The sequence below is a fragment of the Xyrauchen texanus genome, chromosome 31 (genome assembly GCF_025860055.1).
Source record: "Xyrauchen texanus isolate HMW12.3.18 chromosome 31, RBS_HiC_50CHRs, whole genome shotgun sequence".
In the NCBI taxonomy this organism is placed as follows: Eukaryota; Metazoa; Chordata; class Actinopteri; order Cypriniformes; family Catostomidae; genus Xyrauchen; species Xyrauchen texanus.
This window is the reverse complement of record NC_068306.1, coordinates 4,192,588-4,208,943: the sequence shown is the minus strand read 5'-3', so window position 1 is coordinate 4,208,943 and position 16,356 is coordinate 4,192,588. Positions and strand designations below refer to the sequence as shown.

The window sequence follows — 16,356 nt, the reverse complement described above, 5'->3', positions numbered from 1 at the left end:
GGGGTCTCTCTTCCCTCCATCAAAGACATTTACAAAAAACACTGTATCCATTATTGTGGATGACCCCACACACACCAACTCTTCACCCTCCTGCCGTCTGGCAAGAGGTACCGAAGCATTCGTGCCCTCACGGCCAGACTGTGTAACAGCTTCTTCCCCCAAGCCATCAGACTCCTCTATACTCAGAGACTGGTTTGACACACACGTGTCCTGAGTTGCACTTTAATAACTGTCACTTTATAACTGTCTGCTACCTCAATAACTGCTATGTGCATAGAACATTATCTCATAGTATGTTATCTTTATGTTTTTAGAAAGTGTCATCTTTTTGCACTACTGAGTACTGGTCGGCGCTGCACTGTCTATTGTCCTGTTCATTGTCAGTAATTTGTTGTACTGTCCTGTACTTTTTGCACATGTTTGCACGTGCACTTTATATAGGTATATATAGGTATTTTATACAGGTATGTTATTTAGTCTGTGTAGTCTCATGTGGTTCTGGGTTTGTCCTATGTTGTTTTATGTAGCCACATGGTCCTGGAGGAACGTTGTCTCATTTCACTGTTTACTGTACTAAATGTATATGGTTGAAATGACAATAAATACCACTTGACTTGACTAATAACTGCTCTAGAAGAACACAACACAGTTTGTAACAACTGAAGTTTATTGCTGCCTTTAATCAGGCCAACACAAAAAGAGTTGTTCCAGTTTACCATTCTTTTACCAAATCTCTGTTCATGCAAAGCTGTTCAGATGCATCACACAGGGAGGAATATTTGGGAATTATGAAATGTCTTAAAAATTAATGATCACCTTTATGTTGAACCATGTTAATGTTTTATGTTACAAATAATTATTTAGTCACCTCGTCTGCCTGATCTGTGGAAATAAAGCTAATTAGTAAGTCCCTTGAATGGGATGAGCTCGCCAGACGCGGCGTCAGTCGATTTTGCCGGGGCTTCAGCCTTGAATGTATTTTGAAAACTTGACTGACAAATATGAAACCGGACAATAACCTATATAAACCCCCGAAATCATAAGCCTTATTTCATTGTACTTTGGCTTTGCATCATTCTGTACCCGCATCTAAACAGCTGGATGTCCAGCACCGGGTCATAAAAAAAAGCTGTCCACAAGACATTGAACATTTTGTTTTAAATATGGATTGATCTATTTTGAAAATGCACGCACAGGTCTAATGATTTAACAGCCTAGAAAGAAGGATGACACCCCCACCGGATCATCAAATTACGTGACATGCTCCAAAAAAAACACATGCTTCCTAAGAGACTTGATGACAGATCACTCCACACACCGGCTGGATATTGTCATCTTTCTTAAACCAATATCGTTTTGGATGCGCTCGTGAAAAGACTTTTAACAGAAAAATGTAAGTTTCTTTGCGCTAAAGATACATTTTATAATGCATACTATTTCAATTAAAATGTTGAAGTTTTTATAATTTTAGAGTGACTTTGTTGTGCTTGACAATTAAGATAATTAAGATTCAACTTTATTGTCATTGTGCAGAGTACACTTACAGAGTCAATGAAATGCAGTTGTTTTCGCATATCCAAACTAAGCTGGTGTCCGAGCGCAGGTCTGTTATGAAACATACCGGGTGTCGAACCCGGACCGCCTGGTGACAACCAGGAGTCCAAACCGCTAGACCATATGGGAGACTGACACGTTTAGTTTAAAAACACATTTTCTCCTCTGGTAAAATAACACTTCTGTCTTTGTTAACCATTTATTCATTATTTTAAAGTGAACATCTGAATGAGTTTTGGTTCAACCAACATCAACTGTTTTAGAAACTGTTTTAAACACTTTGTTAAAAATAATAAAAAAAAGCCTTATACCACGTTTTGTCACCAAGCATTGCACCCCTATTAAAGACACATCATTTAAACACATTTTAAATGTAATGCTACTTTTTATGTCTTACAATAATAATAAAAAACAAAATGATTCCCCACACATTACTTTATCATGTTTTTGAAAAACATCTCAATAATTACATCAATGAAATATTTCATCAATCACTATTTTTAGTGTTATACCATACATTATTTTATCATCTCAGTTTTCCATAAAACATTGTACATCACTAAAGATTAATAATTATTCTACTCTTAAATACACAGATTGTCTCGGCTACAGTGCAGGGATATCAGAACAGCTGACCAAACACGTCATACCACATCCTGTACACCTGCCGGATGGAGGGAGGGGAGGGAGGGGAGGGGAATAGGAAGGAAAGGTCAAATGTACAACAATTATGTCATCAATCATAACCCATCAATCATTTTTGTCACAATGTATATTATATTTACTACTGACATGATTTGGAAAAGCACACACCTGTCTATATAAGGATCACCAAACTACAACTTGCCTACTTTGGACACATCGTACGAACAGATCACTCACTGCAGAAGGACGTTATAATGGGACGAGAACAAGAAGAAGAGGAAGACCAGCAACCCGATGGCTCGACACTATCAAGACAACAACGGAGAAGACCTTGGCCCAACTTATCCAACTGGCACATGATCGATCTTCCTACAGGTTGTTCATCCATCAAGTCGCCTTTGCTCGTAATCGAGCATAGGGCCTTTAACTAACTATGTCTATATAAGGTCTCACAGTTATCAGTGCATGTCAGAGCACAAACCAAGCCATGAAGTCCAAGGAATTGTCTGTAGACCTCCGAGACAGGATTATATCGAGGCACAGATCTGGGGAAGGGTACAGAAACATTTCTGCAGCATTGAAGGTCCCAATGAGCACAGTGGCCTCCATCATCCGTTAATGGAAGTTTGGACCCACCAGGACTCTTCCTAGAGCCGCCTGGCCAAACTGAGCGATTAGGGGAGAAGGGCCTTAGTCAGGGAGGTGACCAAGAACCCGATGGTCACTCTGACAGAGCTCCAGCATTTCTCTGTGGAGAGAGGAGAACCTTCAGAACAACCATCTCTGCAGCACTCCACCAATCAGGCCTGTATGGTAGAGTGGCCAGACAGAAGCCACTCCTCAGTAAAAGGCACATGACAGCCTTCCTGGAGTTTGCCAAAAGGCACCTGAAGGACTCTCAGACCATGAGGAATAAAATATTGAACTCTTTGACCTGAATGGCAAGCGTCATGTCTGGAGGAAACAGGCACCGCTCATCACCTGGCCAATCCCATCCCTACAGTGAAGCATGGTGGTGGCAGCATCATGCTGTGGGGATGTTTTTCAGTGGCAGGAACTGGGAGACTAGTCAGGATCGAGGGAAAGATGAATGCAGCAATGTCCAGAGACATCCTTGATGAAAACCTGCTCCAGAGTGCTCTGGACCTCAGACTGGGGCGAAGGTTCATCTTCCAATAGGACAACGACCCTAAACACACAGCCAAGATAACAAAGGAGTGGCTACGGGACAACTCTGTGAATGTCCTTGAGTGGCCCAGCCAGAGCCCAGACTTGAACCCAATTGAACATCTCTGGAGAGATCTGAAAATGGTTGTGCACCGACGCTCCCCATCCAACCTGATGGAGCTTGAGAGGTCCTGCAAAGAAGAATGGGAGAAACTGCCCAAAAATAGGTGTGCCATTGTAGAATCATACACAAAAAGACTTGAGGCTGTAATTGGTGCCAAAGGTGCTTCAACAAAGTATTGAGCAAAGGGTGTGAATACTTATGTACATGTGATTTCATTTTTTTATAAATTTGCAAAGATTTCAAACTAACTTCTTTCACATTGTCTTTATGGGGTATTGTTTGTAGAATTTTGAGAAAAATAATGAATTTAATCAATTTTGGAATAAGGCTGTAACATAAAAAAATGTGGAAAAAGTGAAGCGCTGTGAATACTTTGCGGATGCACTGTAGTTGTTATTCTCCTCTGGATCTCTTGTTTTGGCAGTTTTTACTTACAGGGAATTAGAATCATCATGGCATCGTCCAGTGGTTGCTCAGGAAAACTGTGGATACAACGCCTCATATTTTCTTTTAAGAAATGTACAAATCTAATGTTCATGTTGTTTATTTATATTAATGGGGTGTAAATTCATTAATTGTAACTGACAGCTGTGATGATCAGTGGAGTTGAGTTTTTACCATTATAATTATAACTCGGGTTAAAAAATGGAAAGAGTGTTTCAGTGAAAGACTGACCAGTGAAAGAGTAGATATGAGAGCTGGACTCCACATCATAAAAGGAGACCAGACCCTCCTCATAATCCACAAACACACCAACCTTCTGTGGCTTCACTCTCACACACAGAGAGACAGAAGGACCATCACAGGCTTTATATTCATTCTCATTCTTCAAACTCAAAGTCCAGAATCCATTCACTGGTGTCAGTGAGATCGATCCCTTCCTGTTACTGGATTCTCTGGCTACTCCTAAATACCACTCAGTCTTTCCCTTCACCTGCACCTCAACATAAAATCTGCCTGAACTGAATCCCTTCTTTCCCAGCACATTATACCAGTAAGAAAATCTCTTTGGTGTATCTGGGCATTTTTTTCTATTGCCTCCAAGTGACACTTGTTTTCCATCATCAGACAGGATGAGTTTAGGATGAGCTGTATCAGGATCCAGAGTCACATCCACTGAGAGAGATCAGAGAATATCAATCACTTCAGAATACAAACATTTTGATTGACGTAATATTGAATCCAGATTATAATGAAACTAGTGCAGTAAATCAGCTGTCAGTATATAAATTAGAGGTCGACCGATTAATCGGCCGATTTTTTGCATTTTTTACATAATCGGCATCGGCCAATATCCACGCATATCAAGCCGATTATTAGGCAGGCGCATCTGTGGGCAGCCTAGTGTTGTTGTGGAACACGTGTTCGACGCACGCTGCCCCTAGAGTCATTCTCCAGCAGAGTGAGCAGACCTCATCCAGTGCCTAAGGAAGGAGCTAAGTTCCTTGGAGAAAACAGTAAGGGTTAAATTTGTATAACTTCTTTAGATTTAATTAAAAACTTTTGATATTTTACTGCCAACTTCGAGAAAAAACGTGACAAACGCGATAGTTGACATGACGTTCGGCTACTTTGGATATTGATAGCGTAGTTGAAGTTGCATTATCACAGCAGAAGGGTTGCTATCATGTCACAATAAGTAAGCAAGAATTTTGCAATTACAGACAGTGAATCTGAGACTTTTATTTGTTCTGTTGTGTGTCTTATATTTGAGAGGGTTGTCACTCAATGGAGATAAATAAGTAATAAAAATATACCAACGCACTATAGGCTAGTGAAGGACTGGCTTTGGTAAGCTCGGACGTTACCGGTTCTGCTGTCGGTACTGGAGAAATTAAGAAAATACATTTATTATTGCTATAAAGAGAAAGTTATTTTATCTCGCCAGCCATTTCTATGTATAATAATATGAAACCATTTGTCTGTGATGCAATTTAGCTATTCGCAGTGAGAGAGAGAGAGAGAGAGAGAAACTCGCTCACGCGGTGCCACAGCGAGCACAAAACGTGCCCAACATAATGAGTGACAGAACTAAACATTCAAACATAGCCTGGTTTAGATCTGTGATTATTAGTCTGATTTTATTTTAGATTTCGCCTTCCAAAGATTATAAAAAGAATATTTATACATAAGCCGCATTCTGTCTAGCACAACTTCCTTCCCTTCACAGCGGTGCACTGACATTTCTCCCTAAAACTCAAACTTAACGTCAGAATCAGCACGATCGGTGATTGTTGTAAAATGCTACTGTTGCTAAATTGCGGGACGCGTTTAATAATAAAAAGAGCGCAATAGATACCGTTCCCAAGGCGGCGCGCGCTCCGAAACACACCGCAAAGAGACAAGCAAAGTATAGGCTACTTTGGGGTTCATGCGTCTAAACGATCAAATATACACAAAAATATGTCAAAACGACCGGCTTGGAGATTCACTTAAACACAGTTTATGTCTTAAATGGACGTAGTTATGGAAATAGTTGGGAGAAAATATGCTGCATCAGGAGCCTATTAGATCCGAACTTGGTCTTAAAGGGGAAGCTGTCTATTAAACATGTGACGATTGAGCCATTACTGCGAATCAAACAACAAAAGGCAAAGAGAAAATCACTTACAGCTCTTGAATGAATAACTTCTGCATTAATAAGCATTAATCTATCTATGATAAACTATGCAGTGTTATTTTACAATTGATTACTTTATTAGATTTCTTTTTAGACCACACCTGAACAGTAATGTTAGTAGACCTTCCTGAAATTAAATCACTGTGCCTATATAACGTTTATATTTGTGTAATATATATATATATATATATATAACAAAAGGAACCGTTAAGAATACCGTTAAAGTACCGGATCGATAAGCAGTATCGGTAAGATAGTAATACCATTAAAACCTTAACGATACCCATCCCTAGTTATGCCTGTGCTTCTCTTGGATGCTCTGAATATTGGATTACGTGTCTGGATTGCCCCTAAATTAAAGCTGCATTTGGATCTCAACCTTCGTGTCTCGGAGCAGTTCGTAACACCTGCTTTGTTTATTTAATATATTTGTTATACGTTATTTATACAATATGTTTTTACATTATACATTTTTAATTTAAGTGGAGATTGGTCAAGTGTTCAATAAATGTATTTGTTGAGAAATTTTGTCTATCTTAAGTAATTATTTGTGTTACATTTTATCTTTCAAATAAAAGGTTCAAATAAGAGGTTAAAAACAAGCACATATCGGCCAAAATAAATCGGCAGCATTAATCGGCCATCGGCCGACCCGGATTTCAAAAGATCGGCATCGGACTGAAAAAACCAATATCGGTCGACCTCTAATATAAATGTAAAGTATTGTAAGTGTATATGAGAGAAAAGTGAAGATCACACACTGTACCTGCATACTGCTGCATCCTCCTCAATCCTGTCAAATCACAAGACAATATAATTAATTGTTTATTGGAATATTACAGGATAAATGCTTCTGAAACTCGACAGAGATGCTGTTGATTAACACCGAGTCATTTTAACTCGTCTCAAGACAGTTACTGACACAAGTAAATCTGTATATTATGTTTGCTATACACTTGGACTGTCACCATTATTACATTTGACAGATGATTAATTGTCAAACTAATATTTGTGATTATGACGATTAATTGTCAAACTAATAATTGTGATACCCCTTCTGTCGCTCTCTCCACATTGTGTCGGAGAAGCGACACTAGGGGTCTCTTTTGAGCACCGAATATACCACTGATCTATGAAAAAAGGCCAATGAGAAGTTGGCAGCTAGTATTTGCATACCCCGCCCCCGGACATACGGGTATAAAGGCGAGGAAATACTAGAGTACATTCAGAAATGTTCTTCGGAGAGGATGGTTGTGCATGCTATTTCGCTGAAGTCACACCTGTTCCAGTATTCCTCTGACGCTCTGCAAGCTGTTGGATTGACGGCGCATTACAGCGGCGATTTTTACCTTCTGTGTATGGCAGTGCAATTGCCCCTGGGCGCTTCGACAGTGCAGAAACAAACTCTAAGAGATTTATTTAAAGAGTGATTTCCTCTAAAAGAGTGATTTTCTCTAAAAGAGCATACACAGCGGCGTTGAACGTCCTTTTAAGGATGCGTCTTTATAAAGATGCAGTTCCGCCACTGTGTACTTCCTGGATGCGGTAGAGTGCCACAGGAGTTGTCTCGTATGTCTGGGTAGCGATCACACCGAGGCTGCGTTTGTGGATAGCTCATGTCCTCACTGCGAGAACATGCCATGACAACGTTGCGGTCGTGGCTCGTTTTCAACCAAGAGCGAGCCACTCCAGCCGCCCCTCGCATTGCTCCTTCCCACGGGATTGAGGACGGTATGAGTGGCGCTGGAAGCGATCTGGGGATGGCAGCGCGTGCGGCTCCGTCGGGTACCAGAGACTCGCTGACCATCCATTCCCCGGCATGCTCGTTGACTCCCGTCCGTGCTCGAGGCAACAGCGGCTCGCCTCACAGCCAGCCTGCTTATCCTCTGGAGCTCAAAGCGGATGAACTCACCGCTGCATTGGAGAGCGCGGCATCTGACGCGGATGACTCCCCTGGGCTTCCGCCTTCGGGCCAGCACGCCAGGCTGAGGCTGATGCTCAGATGTCCGACATGCTTTTCCGGGGCCGCCGCCAGCGTGGGCTTGGACTGGAACCCTCCGTCCTCCCCACAGCCATCGCGGTTGGATGACTGGTTCCTGGGGTCTGGGCGCTGCTCACGGCCATGCCCCCCCCCCAGTCCCATTTTTCCTGGAGGTGCACGATGAGCTGACGTCGCTGTGGAGAGCACCTTTCACCTCTCGTCACAAAGCCACTCGCTCATCCGCTCTCGCTACCCTCGACGGCGGAACAGTCCACGGATACATGGCGATTCCCCCAGTGGATAGGGCTGTTGCACTTCACCTATGCCCCCGTAAAACCCTACCACCTGGCGGGGTCGCCCTGTACTCATCTCCAAGGCCTGTAGGACAACATCCTTACGCTGACATCCTACAGCACCGCCTGACGTGTCGCTTCCGCCCTGCACGCCATGGCCCTCCTGCAAGTCCACCAGGCCAAGGCGCTTAAAGAATTGCATGTGGGTAGCCCTGATCTTGACGTGCTGCAGGAACTGCGCTCAGCGACCGACCCCTTAGAGCCATGAAGGTCACAGCACAGTCACTCGGGCAGGCAATGGCCACCCTCGTGGTCCAGGAACGACACCTGTGGCTGAACCTGGTCGAGATGCGTGAGACCGACAAGACTCGCTTTCTCGACGCCCCAGTCTCCCAGTTCAGCCTCTTCGGCAACACCTTCGAGGGTGTTACCCAGCAGTTCTCCGCGGTGAAGAAACAGACGGAGGCAATCTCTCACATCCTGCCCCGCCACAAACCTGACGCCTTGGGGCATGCCCCGTCTGCTCGCCGAGGTTGTCCCCCTGCGATGAAACAGCAAGCTGCTCCGCCTCAACCTGGGCCCAGCTCTCAGCCCACGCGTCGAGCGCTCTGCAGGAAGCAGACGCCCTCCGTCTCACGGACCCCCTCAAGGACCCGGAAGACTCCCAGGTGCTCCTGAGACGGACAACCCAGAGCCCAAGACGTTAGCTGTGGAGATGGTAAGACCTCTATGACTGGCTCATACTGGCCCACTCCCGAGAGCAAGCTCACTCCAGTTCAGAGCATCTCCTTTCTCGGCATGGAGGTAGGCTCAATCTCAATGTCTGCATGTCTCACCAACGAGCATGCACAGTTGGTGCTGAAATGCCTCGCAAAGTTCAAGCCAGGTACAACGGTCCCTCTAAAACTCTTCCAGAGGCTTCTGGGGCATATAGCATCCTCCGCCACAGTCACGCCGCTGGGGTTGATGCTTATGAGACCGCTTCAGTGCTGGCTTCAGACTTGAGTCCCGAAACAAGCATGGCGCCGTGGCATGCACTGTGTGACAATCACCCCCACATGCCGCCAAACACTCAAACCCTGGACAGACCTCTGCTTTCTACGGGCAGGAGTGCCCCTGCAGCAGGTGTCCCGACGCGTCCTGATCACTACCGACGCCTCCAAATTGGGTTGGGGCGCTGTTTGCAAAGGGCATGCAGCTGTGGGCGATTGGAGAGGGGCCCCGCTGCACTGGCATATCAATTGCTTAGAGTTGTTGACCGTTTTCTTTGCCGTGCGGAAGTTTCTCCCGTTAATTCGAGACAAACATGTCCTAGTCAGGTCAGACAGCACCACTAGTGGCTCCATATTGGCCCACCCGGGCCTGGTTCTCGGACCTCGCACCCCTCGTGACAGCTCCTCCCTGGCGAATTCCCCTGAGGAAGGACCTGCTTTCTCAGGGGCAGGGCACACTCTGGCATCCGCATCCAGACCTCTGGGAACTCCACGTCTGGTCCCTGGACGGGACGCGGAAGATCTAGCTGGCCTACCACCTACTGTTGTACAGCAGCTCTACGCCCTGAAGTGCCGCCTGTTCGCAGATTGGTGTTCTTCCCGGGCTGAAGACCCACAAAGGTGCGCAGTTAGGTCAGGGCTCTTATTCCTGTACGAGAGGCTGGAAGGGAAGCTGTCCCCTTCCACCCAAAAGGTGTATGTCGCCGCTATCGTGGCCCACCATGACGCAGTAGACGGCAAGTCCCTTGGTAAGCATGACTTAAACCTGTGTCCGGTACGTGCTATGCGTACCTATCTGGAAAGCACGCAGAGCTTTAGACACTCTGAGCAGCTCTTTGTATGCTTTGGGGGACAGCGGAAAGGAAACGCTGTCTCCAAACAGAGGTTTTCCCACTGGGTAGTAGATGCCATTTCATTGGCTTATCAAACTCAGGCCGTGCCCCCCCTCTTGCGGGTCCGAGCTCACTTGACAAGGAGTGTTGCGTCCTCGTGGGCACTGAAACCTGGCTGGCTGCGGAGATTCCAGACTCGGCCATCGAAATCACGGGCTTTTCCGTGCACCGAGCAGACAGAGCGAAAGACCTCTCTGGTAAAAGCAGAGGTGGTGGTGTATGTTTTATGATCAACAAATCATGGTGTGATCAGAGGAACGTACATTTCATCAAGTCTTTCTGCTCTCCTGATCTGGAATATCTCATGCTTCTGTGTCGACCATTCTGGCTGCCGAGGGAATTCACAGCGGTCATCATCACTGCTGTGTACATCCCCCCACAAGCCGACACAGACCGGGCACTCAGGGAACTGTATGGGAGTATAAGTGATCAGGAAACCGCGCACCCTGAGGCTGCGTTCATTGTTACCGGGGACTTTAACAAAGCCAACTTCAAAACAATCGCCCCAAAATACCACCAACACATAAAGTTCAACACACGAGGGGACCGGGTTTTGGATCATTGTTACTCTCCTTTCCGGGATGGCTACAAATCCCTCCCCCGCCCCCCATTTGGCAAGTCGGACCACTCTTCCGTTCTGCTTTTGCCCGCTTACAAGCAGAAGCTGAAACGGGAAGCACCCACCCTCAGAACGATCCAGTGCTGGTCGGACCAATCAGACTCTGCGCTACAAGACTGTTTTGATCACGCGGACTGGGAGATGTTCCGGTCCGCCTCTGATGACGACATCGAGGTTTACGCTGACAGCGTAACGTGTTTCATCAGAAAGTACGTAGAGGATGTTGTTCCGACCAAAACAATACGGATATACCCCAACCAGAAACCATGGGTTAACGGCGAGGTTCGCGCGGCACTCAATGCGCGGTCCTCCGCTTTTAATTCTTCGAACACGGAGGAGCGTAAACAAGCCAGTTGTGCCCTCCGTAACACCATCAGTGAAGCCAAACGCCAGTACAGGCACAAACTTGAAGGTCAGTTCAACACCACTGACACTAGAAGCATGTGGCAGGGAATTAATACCATCACAGACTACAAACGGAATAAAGACTCCGCTGTGAACACCGCTGCATCTCTCCCGGACGAACTTAATACATTTTATGCTAGTTTTGAGGACAGTAACACCGCCCTCGCGGAGAGAGCACTCGCTGATGACGCTACAGAGGTTGATTCACTCTCCGTCTCTGTTATGGATGTAACCCGATCCTTCCGACGGGTGAACATCCGTAAAGCCGCGGGCCCAGACGGCATTCCTGGCCGCGTCATCAGAGCGTGCGCGAATCAACTGGCTGGTGTTTTTACGGACATTTTCAATCTGTCCCTCTCCCTGTCTGTAGTCCCCACATGCTTCAAAACATCAACCATTGTGCCTGTACCGAAGCAAGCCACAATCACTTGCTTAAATGACTGGCGTCCTGTTGCTCTGACCCCCATCATCAGCAAATGCTTTGAAAGGTTAATCAGAGATTACATCTGCTCTGTTCTGCCCCCTCTTTGGACCCATTGCAGTTTGCCTACTGCAACAACCGCTCCACTGATGATGCCATTGCATCTACACTACACACTGCTCTCTCCCATCTGGAAAAAAGGAACACATATGTGAGAATGCTGTTTGTAGACTACAGCTCAGCATTTAACACCATAGTGCCCTCCAAGCTTGATATGAAACTCCGGGCTCTGGGCTTAAACGGCTCGCTGTGCAGCTGGATCCTGTATTTCCTGTCAGGCAGACGTCAGGTGGTTAGAATGGGCAGCAACATCTCCTCATCACTGACCCTCAACACTGGAGCCCCGCAGGGCTGTGTTCTCAGCCCTCTCCTGTATTCCCTATACACGCATGACTGTGTGGCAACACATAGCTCCAATGCCATCATTAAGTTTGCTGACGATACGACGGTGGTAAGTCTGATCACTGACAATGATGAAAGAGCCTACAGAGAGGAGGTGCACACCCTGACACGCTGGTGTCAGGAGCACAACCTCTCCCTCAACCTCAGTAAAACCAAGGAGCTTGTGGTGGATTTCAGGAAGACAGAGAACACAGCCCCATCACCATCAATGGAGCACCGATAGAGAGAGTCAGCAGTTTCAAGTTCCTCGGTGTCCACATCACTGAAGAACTCACATGGTCCGTCCACACTGAGGCCGTTGTGAAGAAGGCTCACCAGCGCCTCTTCTTCCTGAGACGGCTGAGGAAGCAAAGCCCTGCAAAGGGTGGTGCGAACTGCCAGGAACATCATCGGAGGTGAGCTTCCCTCCCTCCAGGACATATACACTAGGCGGTGTGTGAAAAAAGCTCGGAGGATCATCAGAGACTCCAGCCACCCGAGTCATGGGCTGTTCTCACTGCTACCATCAGGCAGGCGGTATCGCTGCATCAGGACCCGCACCAGCCGACTACATGACAGCTTCTTCCCCCAAGCAGTCAGACTGTTGAACACTTGATCTATCAGGATCAATAATTAGCACTGCACTTTATTCATCTTATATCTCACACTGGACTGTCAACATATTCTCCTCAATATACTACTTCATATATATATATATATATTTCATATACTCCTTATTGTATTCTATATTGTGTGTATTGTTTACTGTACATTGTATATAATTATTGTGTTGTGCAAGTATGTGTACATTTGATTTGTAAATTCTTTTGTGTAAGTATGTTGCTTATTGTAATTGGTATATGTCTCGTCACTGTCATGACTGCTATGTTGCTCGGAACTGCACACAAGAATTTCACCTACTGTTGCACTTGTGTACATGGTAGTGTGACAATAAAGTGATCTGATTTGATTTGACTGTGCGTCTTTTTTCCCAGGAGATTCCACTCCTCGAATCCCTGGTCGATTCCTCCCTAGCCCTCATGGGTCCGCAGTTCGGCGGAGGAACTTGCCGACCCAATCCACTGCGGGTCCTCAAATCTACCCTGTAATGGAATAGGTGCTCCACAGGGTGAGGACTCCTTCGCAGACTCCCCCTGTGTGTATTCTCCGCGATACGGTCCCCTTACGAGCGGACCCGCGTTTTCCTTCCTGTATTCCGGCTGTCCTCCGGTCGCCGTGTTGTAGCAACTCCCCCTCGCTGAGGCTGGATCTACCACCACGCCACTTCTACGTGTTGCCTAAAAACACATGTGATGTATTCACCACTTTACCTCCCCGCTGGGTAGGGGTGGTCTCCGCAGGGTCTTTTCCCCCTGAAAGAATAGGAAATTGGGTAAGACCCCCTTCCCTCAGTGCATGTAAGGGCCCCGGCTGTCTATTGCTCTATGCGAGAAACATAGAGTGAAAAGAGGCCCAGCCAGGCTTGGCCCGTTTTCAGGTTGTCAAGCATCGCCTTGTTCCCCTGTCAGGGTAACCAAAAGGGTTCCGACGACTTTTGTGGGGCATTGGGGAAGGGTACGTGCAGTCTGATACAGCCGGTCGTCTGGCACGTGAAACACCTGCTCGCTCCTGTGTCAGAACACGTACACGGCTCAGTGCATGGCGTGATTTAAATTGGACCCCTAGTGTCGCTTCTCCGACACAACGTGGAGAGAGTGACAGAAGGGGAATGTCTAGGTTACGTATGTAACCTCCGTTCCCTGATGGAGGGAACAAAGACGTTGTGTCCTTCCCGGCCACGTCGCTGAGCCGAGCCGCTGTAGTGTCCGCACCATTTCCGGGTCCTCAGAAAAATCCTGAATGAACTCTAGTATTACCTCAACTTTATACCCGTATGTCCGGGGGCAAGGTATGCAAATACTAGCTGCCAACTTCTCATTGGCCTTTTTTCATATTTGTGAGTATGACGAGTAATTGTCAGACTAATAGTTGTGAGTATGACGAGTAATTGTCAGACTAATAATTGTGAGTTTGACGAGTAATTGTCAGACTAATAATTGTGAGTTTGACGAGTAATTGTCAGACTAATAGTTGTGAGTTTGACGAGTAATTGTCAGACTAATAATTGTGAGTATGACGAGTAATTGTCAGACTAATAGTTGCGAGTATGACGAGTAATTGTCAGACTAATAGTTGTGAGTATGACGAGTAATTGTCTGTCTAATAATTGCGAGTATGACGAGTAATTGTCAGACTGTAATGTTTTTCACTCAGCACTCAAATTTAACACACAAGGAGCTTGTTTATGTCCGCAGTACGACTCAGCTTGGACTCACAGTTCAACTGAATGACACACAAACGTTCATGGCATTTATACAGAATATTCACTTATATTCCTTTTATTTGGTCATTAAAATGTGATTGGTGTTTGAATGCCCAATAATTGCAGTTGTCTCAAATAACTGATCAGACGGTTATTTAATAATCATGACTACTAAACACTTACCAGCTTGACCAAGTCTTTGATCTAGAGTGTCTTTGAGTCGAGTCAGAGCTGTATTCAGAGTGTCCACATGAGTGTCAATACTGATCTCAGTCCAGTTCTTACTGTTTTTAGGGCTGTACAGGGACGGGTCAATCTACAGCAGGAGAGAGGAGAAATCCATCAGCATGAGGAGTGTTTTCTAATCATTCTCATTGATGAGAGAGATGGACACTGACCTGTAGGAGATGAAGATGATCTTCAGTGTGTGAGATCTGCTCCAGCTCAGAGTTTCTCCTCTTTAGCTCAGTGATCTCCAGCTCCAGCTCTTTAATGAGATCTTCAGCCTGTTTCTCTGCTGCTTTCTGCTTCTCCTCCAACATCTCAACAACTTCAGTCTGACATCTCTCAATGGAGCGGATCAGATCAGTGAACTCCTCAACACTGTGTGATTTCTCTTCTTCTGTGTTTCTCTGATCAGATCAAGTCAGTTTAAATGTATTTAATTCAGCACTTTTATTTATAAAGAAGATTGAAACTAAATTTGACTGACCTTTCTCATCTCTACAGATCGTTGGATGTCTTGAATCTTCTTCATTCTGTCCTGGATCATCTGCTGCACGTCTGTCTGTGTCTTTACCAGCCGTTTCTACAGACAGAGAACAACACAGACACATTTCATCACTCAACACAGCTTTTCCATCTTGAAAATAAGTATTGATTGAATATTAGTAACTCTTGCCTTCTTCTCTGCATTCTCGTCCTCTATAGGAACAGTGTTGTGAGTCTTGTGGTCTCCTTCAGTGCAGAAATCACACACTCGTGTCTGATCATCTCTGCAGAACAGCTCCAGAGGTCTCTCGTGTTTCTGGCATATATAATCCTCCAGATTCTCCACAGCGTCCATCAGTTTGTGTTTCTTAAGTCGTGGGACTCTCCGATGAGGCTCCAGGTGAGTTTCACAGTAAGAGCTTTGACACATCAGACAAGACTTCACGGCTTTCTGCTTTCTTTCATCACATAAGTCACAGAGAACTTCAGATTTACTCAGATTACACTTCTTCTTAAAGTGTTGCACGACCTCTCTGAGTGTTGTATTAATCTTCAGATCAGGTCTTTTGCTGAATGTTTCTTTACACAATGGACAGCTGCAGTTCTGAGTGTTTTTCCAGCATTCATTCAGGCAGGTCTTGCAGAAGTTGTGTCCGCATGGAGTGCTGACTGGATCAGTGAACACATCCAGACAGATTGAACACTGAAGCTCCTCATTTAGTGCACTACTGGAGGACGACATGACTGAAAAGACACACATTGATGATGTATTAGAGGCCGATCGATATTAGAGGTCAAATGTAACGCAGCTAAAATATGGGACAATAATTGCCAAGATTTTGGCCTAAATATTGGACGTACCGGCTAACGGTCAACTCTAAATACATTCAAAATATTGATTCATGAAACTATCAGTTGATTCATTGTTATCAGCTTTCTTCCATCACCTTCTTGGTGTCTGCTAAATCCAATATCGTTTGACCTCAACAATATATCATTTATATTTCTGGATTGAACCATTTTAATAATACTAATAAGGTACTCATCTCGCTGTTATCATGATGAATTAGCCCCTATTAATAAATGCTGTAACTACTATTTTATTAAGCATCTTTCTCCATTAATCGCCATTCAAAAGAAGCTGTGTTTTCTGACAAAATAAAACTT

General features: G+C 45.3%; 1 protein-coding gene across 1 annotated transcript; it reads right to left on the bottom strand.

Moving 5' to 3' along the window:
• Positions 1–1,797: 1,797 nt before the first annotated feature.
• On the bottom strand, positions 1,798–15,949 carry LOC127625047 (zinc-binding protein A33-like). The gene is made up of 6 exons (XM_052100103.1): positions 15,380–15,949; positions 15,191–15,286; positions 14,877–15,110; positions 14,662–14,794; positions 6,877–6,903; positions 1,798–4,606 (listed from the first exon to the last, which is right to left on the bottom strand). The coding sequence occupies exons 1-6, from the start codon at positions 15,947–15,949 to the stop codon at positions 4,062–4,064; spliced, it is 1,605 nt and encodes a 534-aa protein (XP_051956063.1). The 3' UTR covers positions 1,798–4,061.
• Positions 15,950–16,356: the final 407 nt, after the last annotated feature.

What these genes read in the sequence shown, in the direction of transcription:
- LOC127625047 (XM_052100103.1), bottom strand. Translation starts at nt 15,949, where the DNA reads ATGTGTGTCTTTTCAGTCATGTCGTCCTCCAGTAGTGCACTAAATGAG. An exon ending in ACGAGAATGCAGAGAAGAAG is followed by an intron (nt 15,287 to 15,379) that starts GCAAGAGTTACT and finishes CTCTGTCTGTAG; the next exon opens with AAACGGCTGGTAAAGACACA. An exon ending in GAGGATGCAGCAGTATGCAG is followed by an intron (nt 4,607 to 6,876) that starts GTACAGTGTGTG and finishes GATCTCTCTCAG; the next exon opens with TGGATGTGACTCTGGATCCT.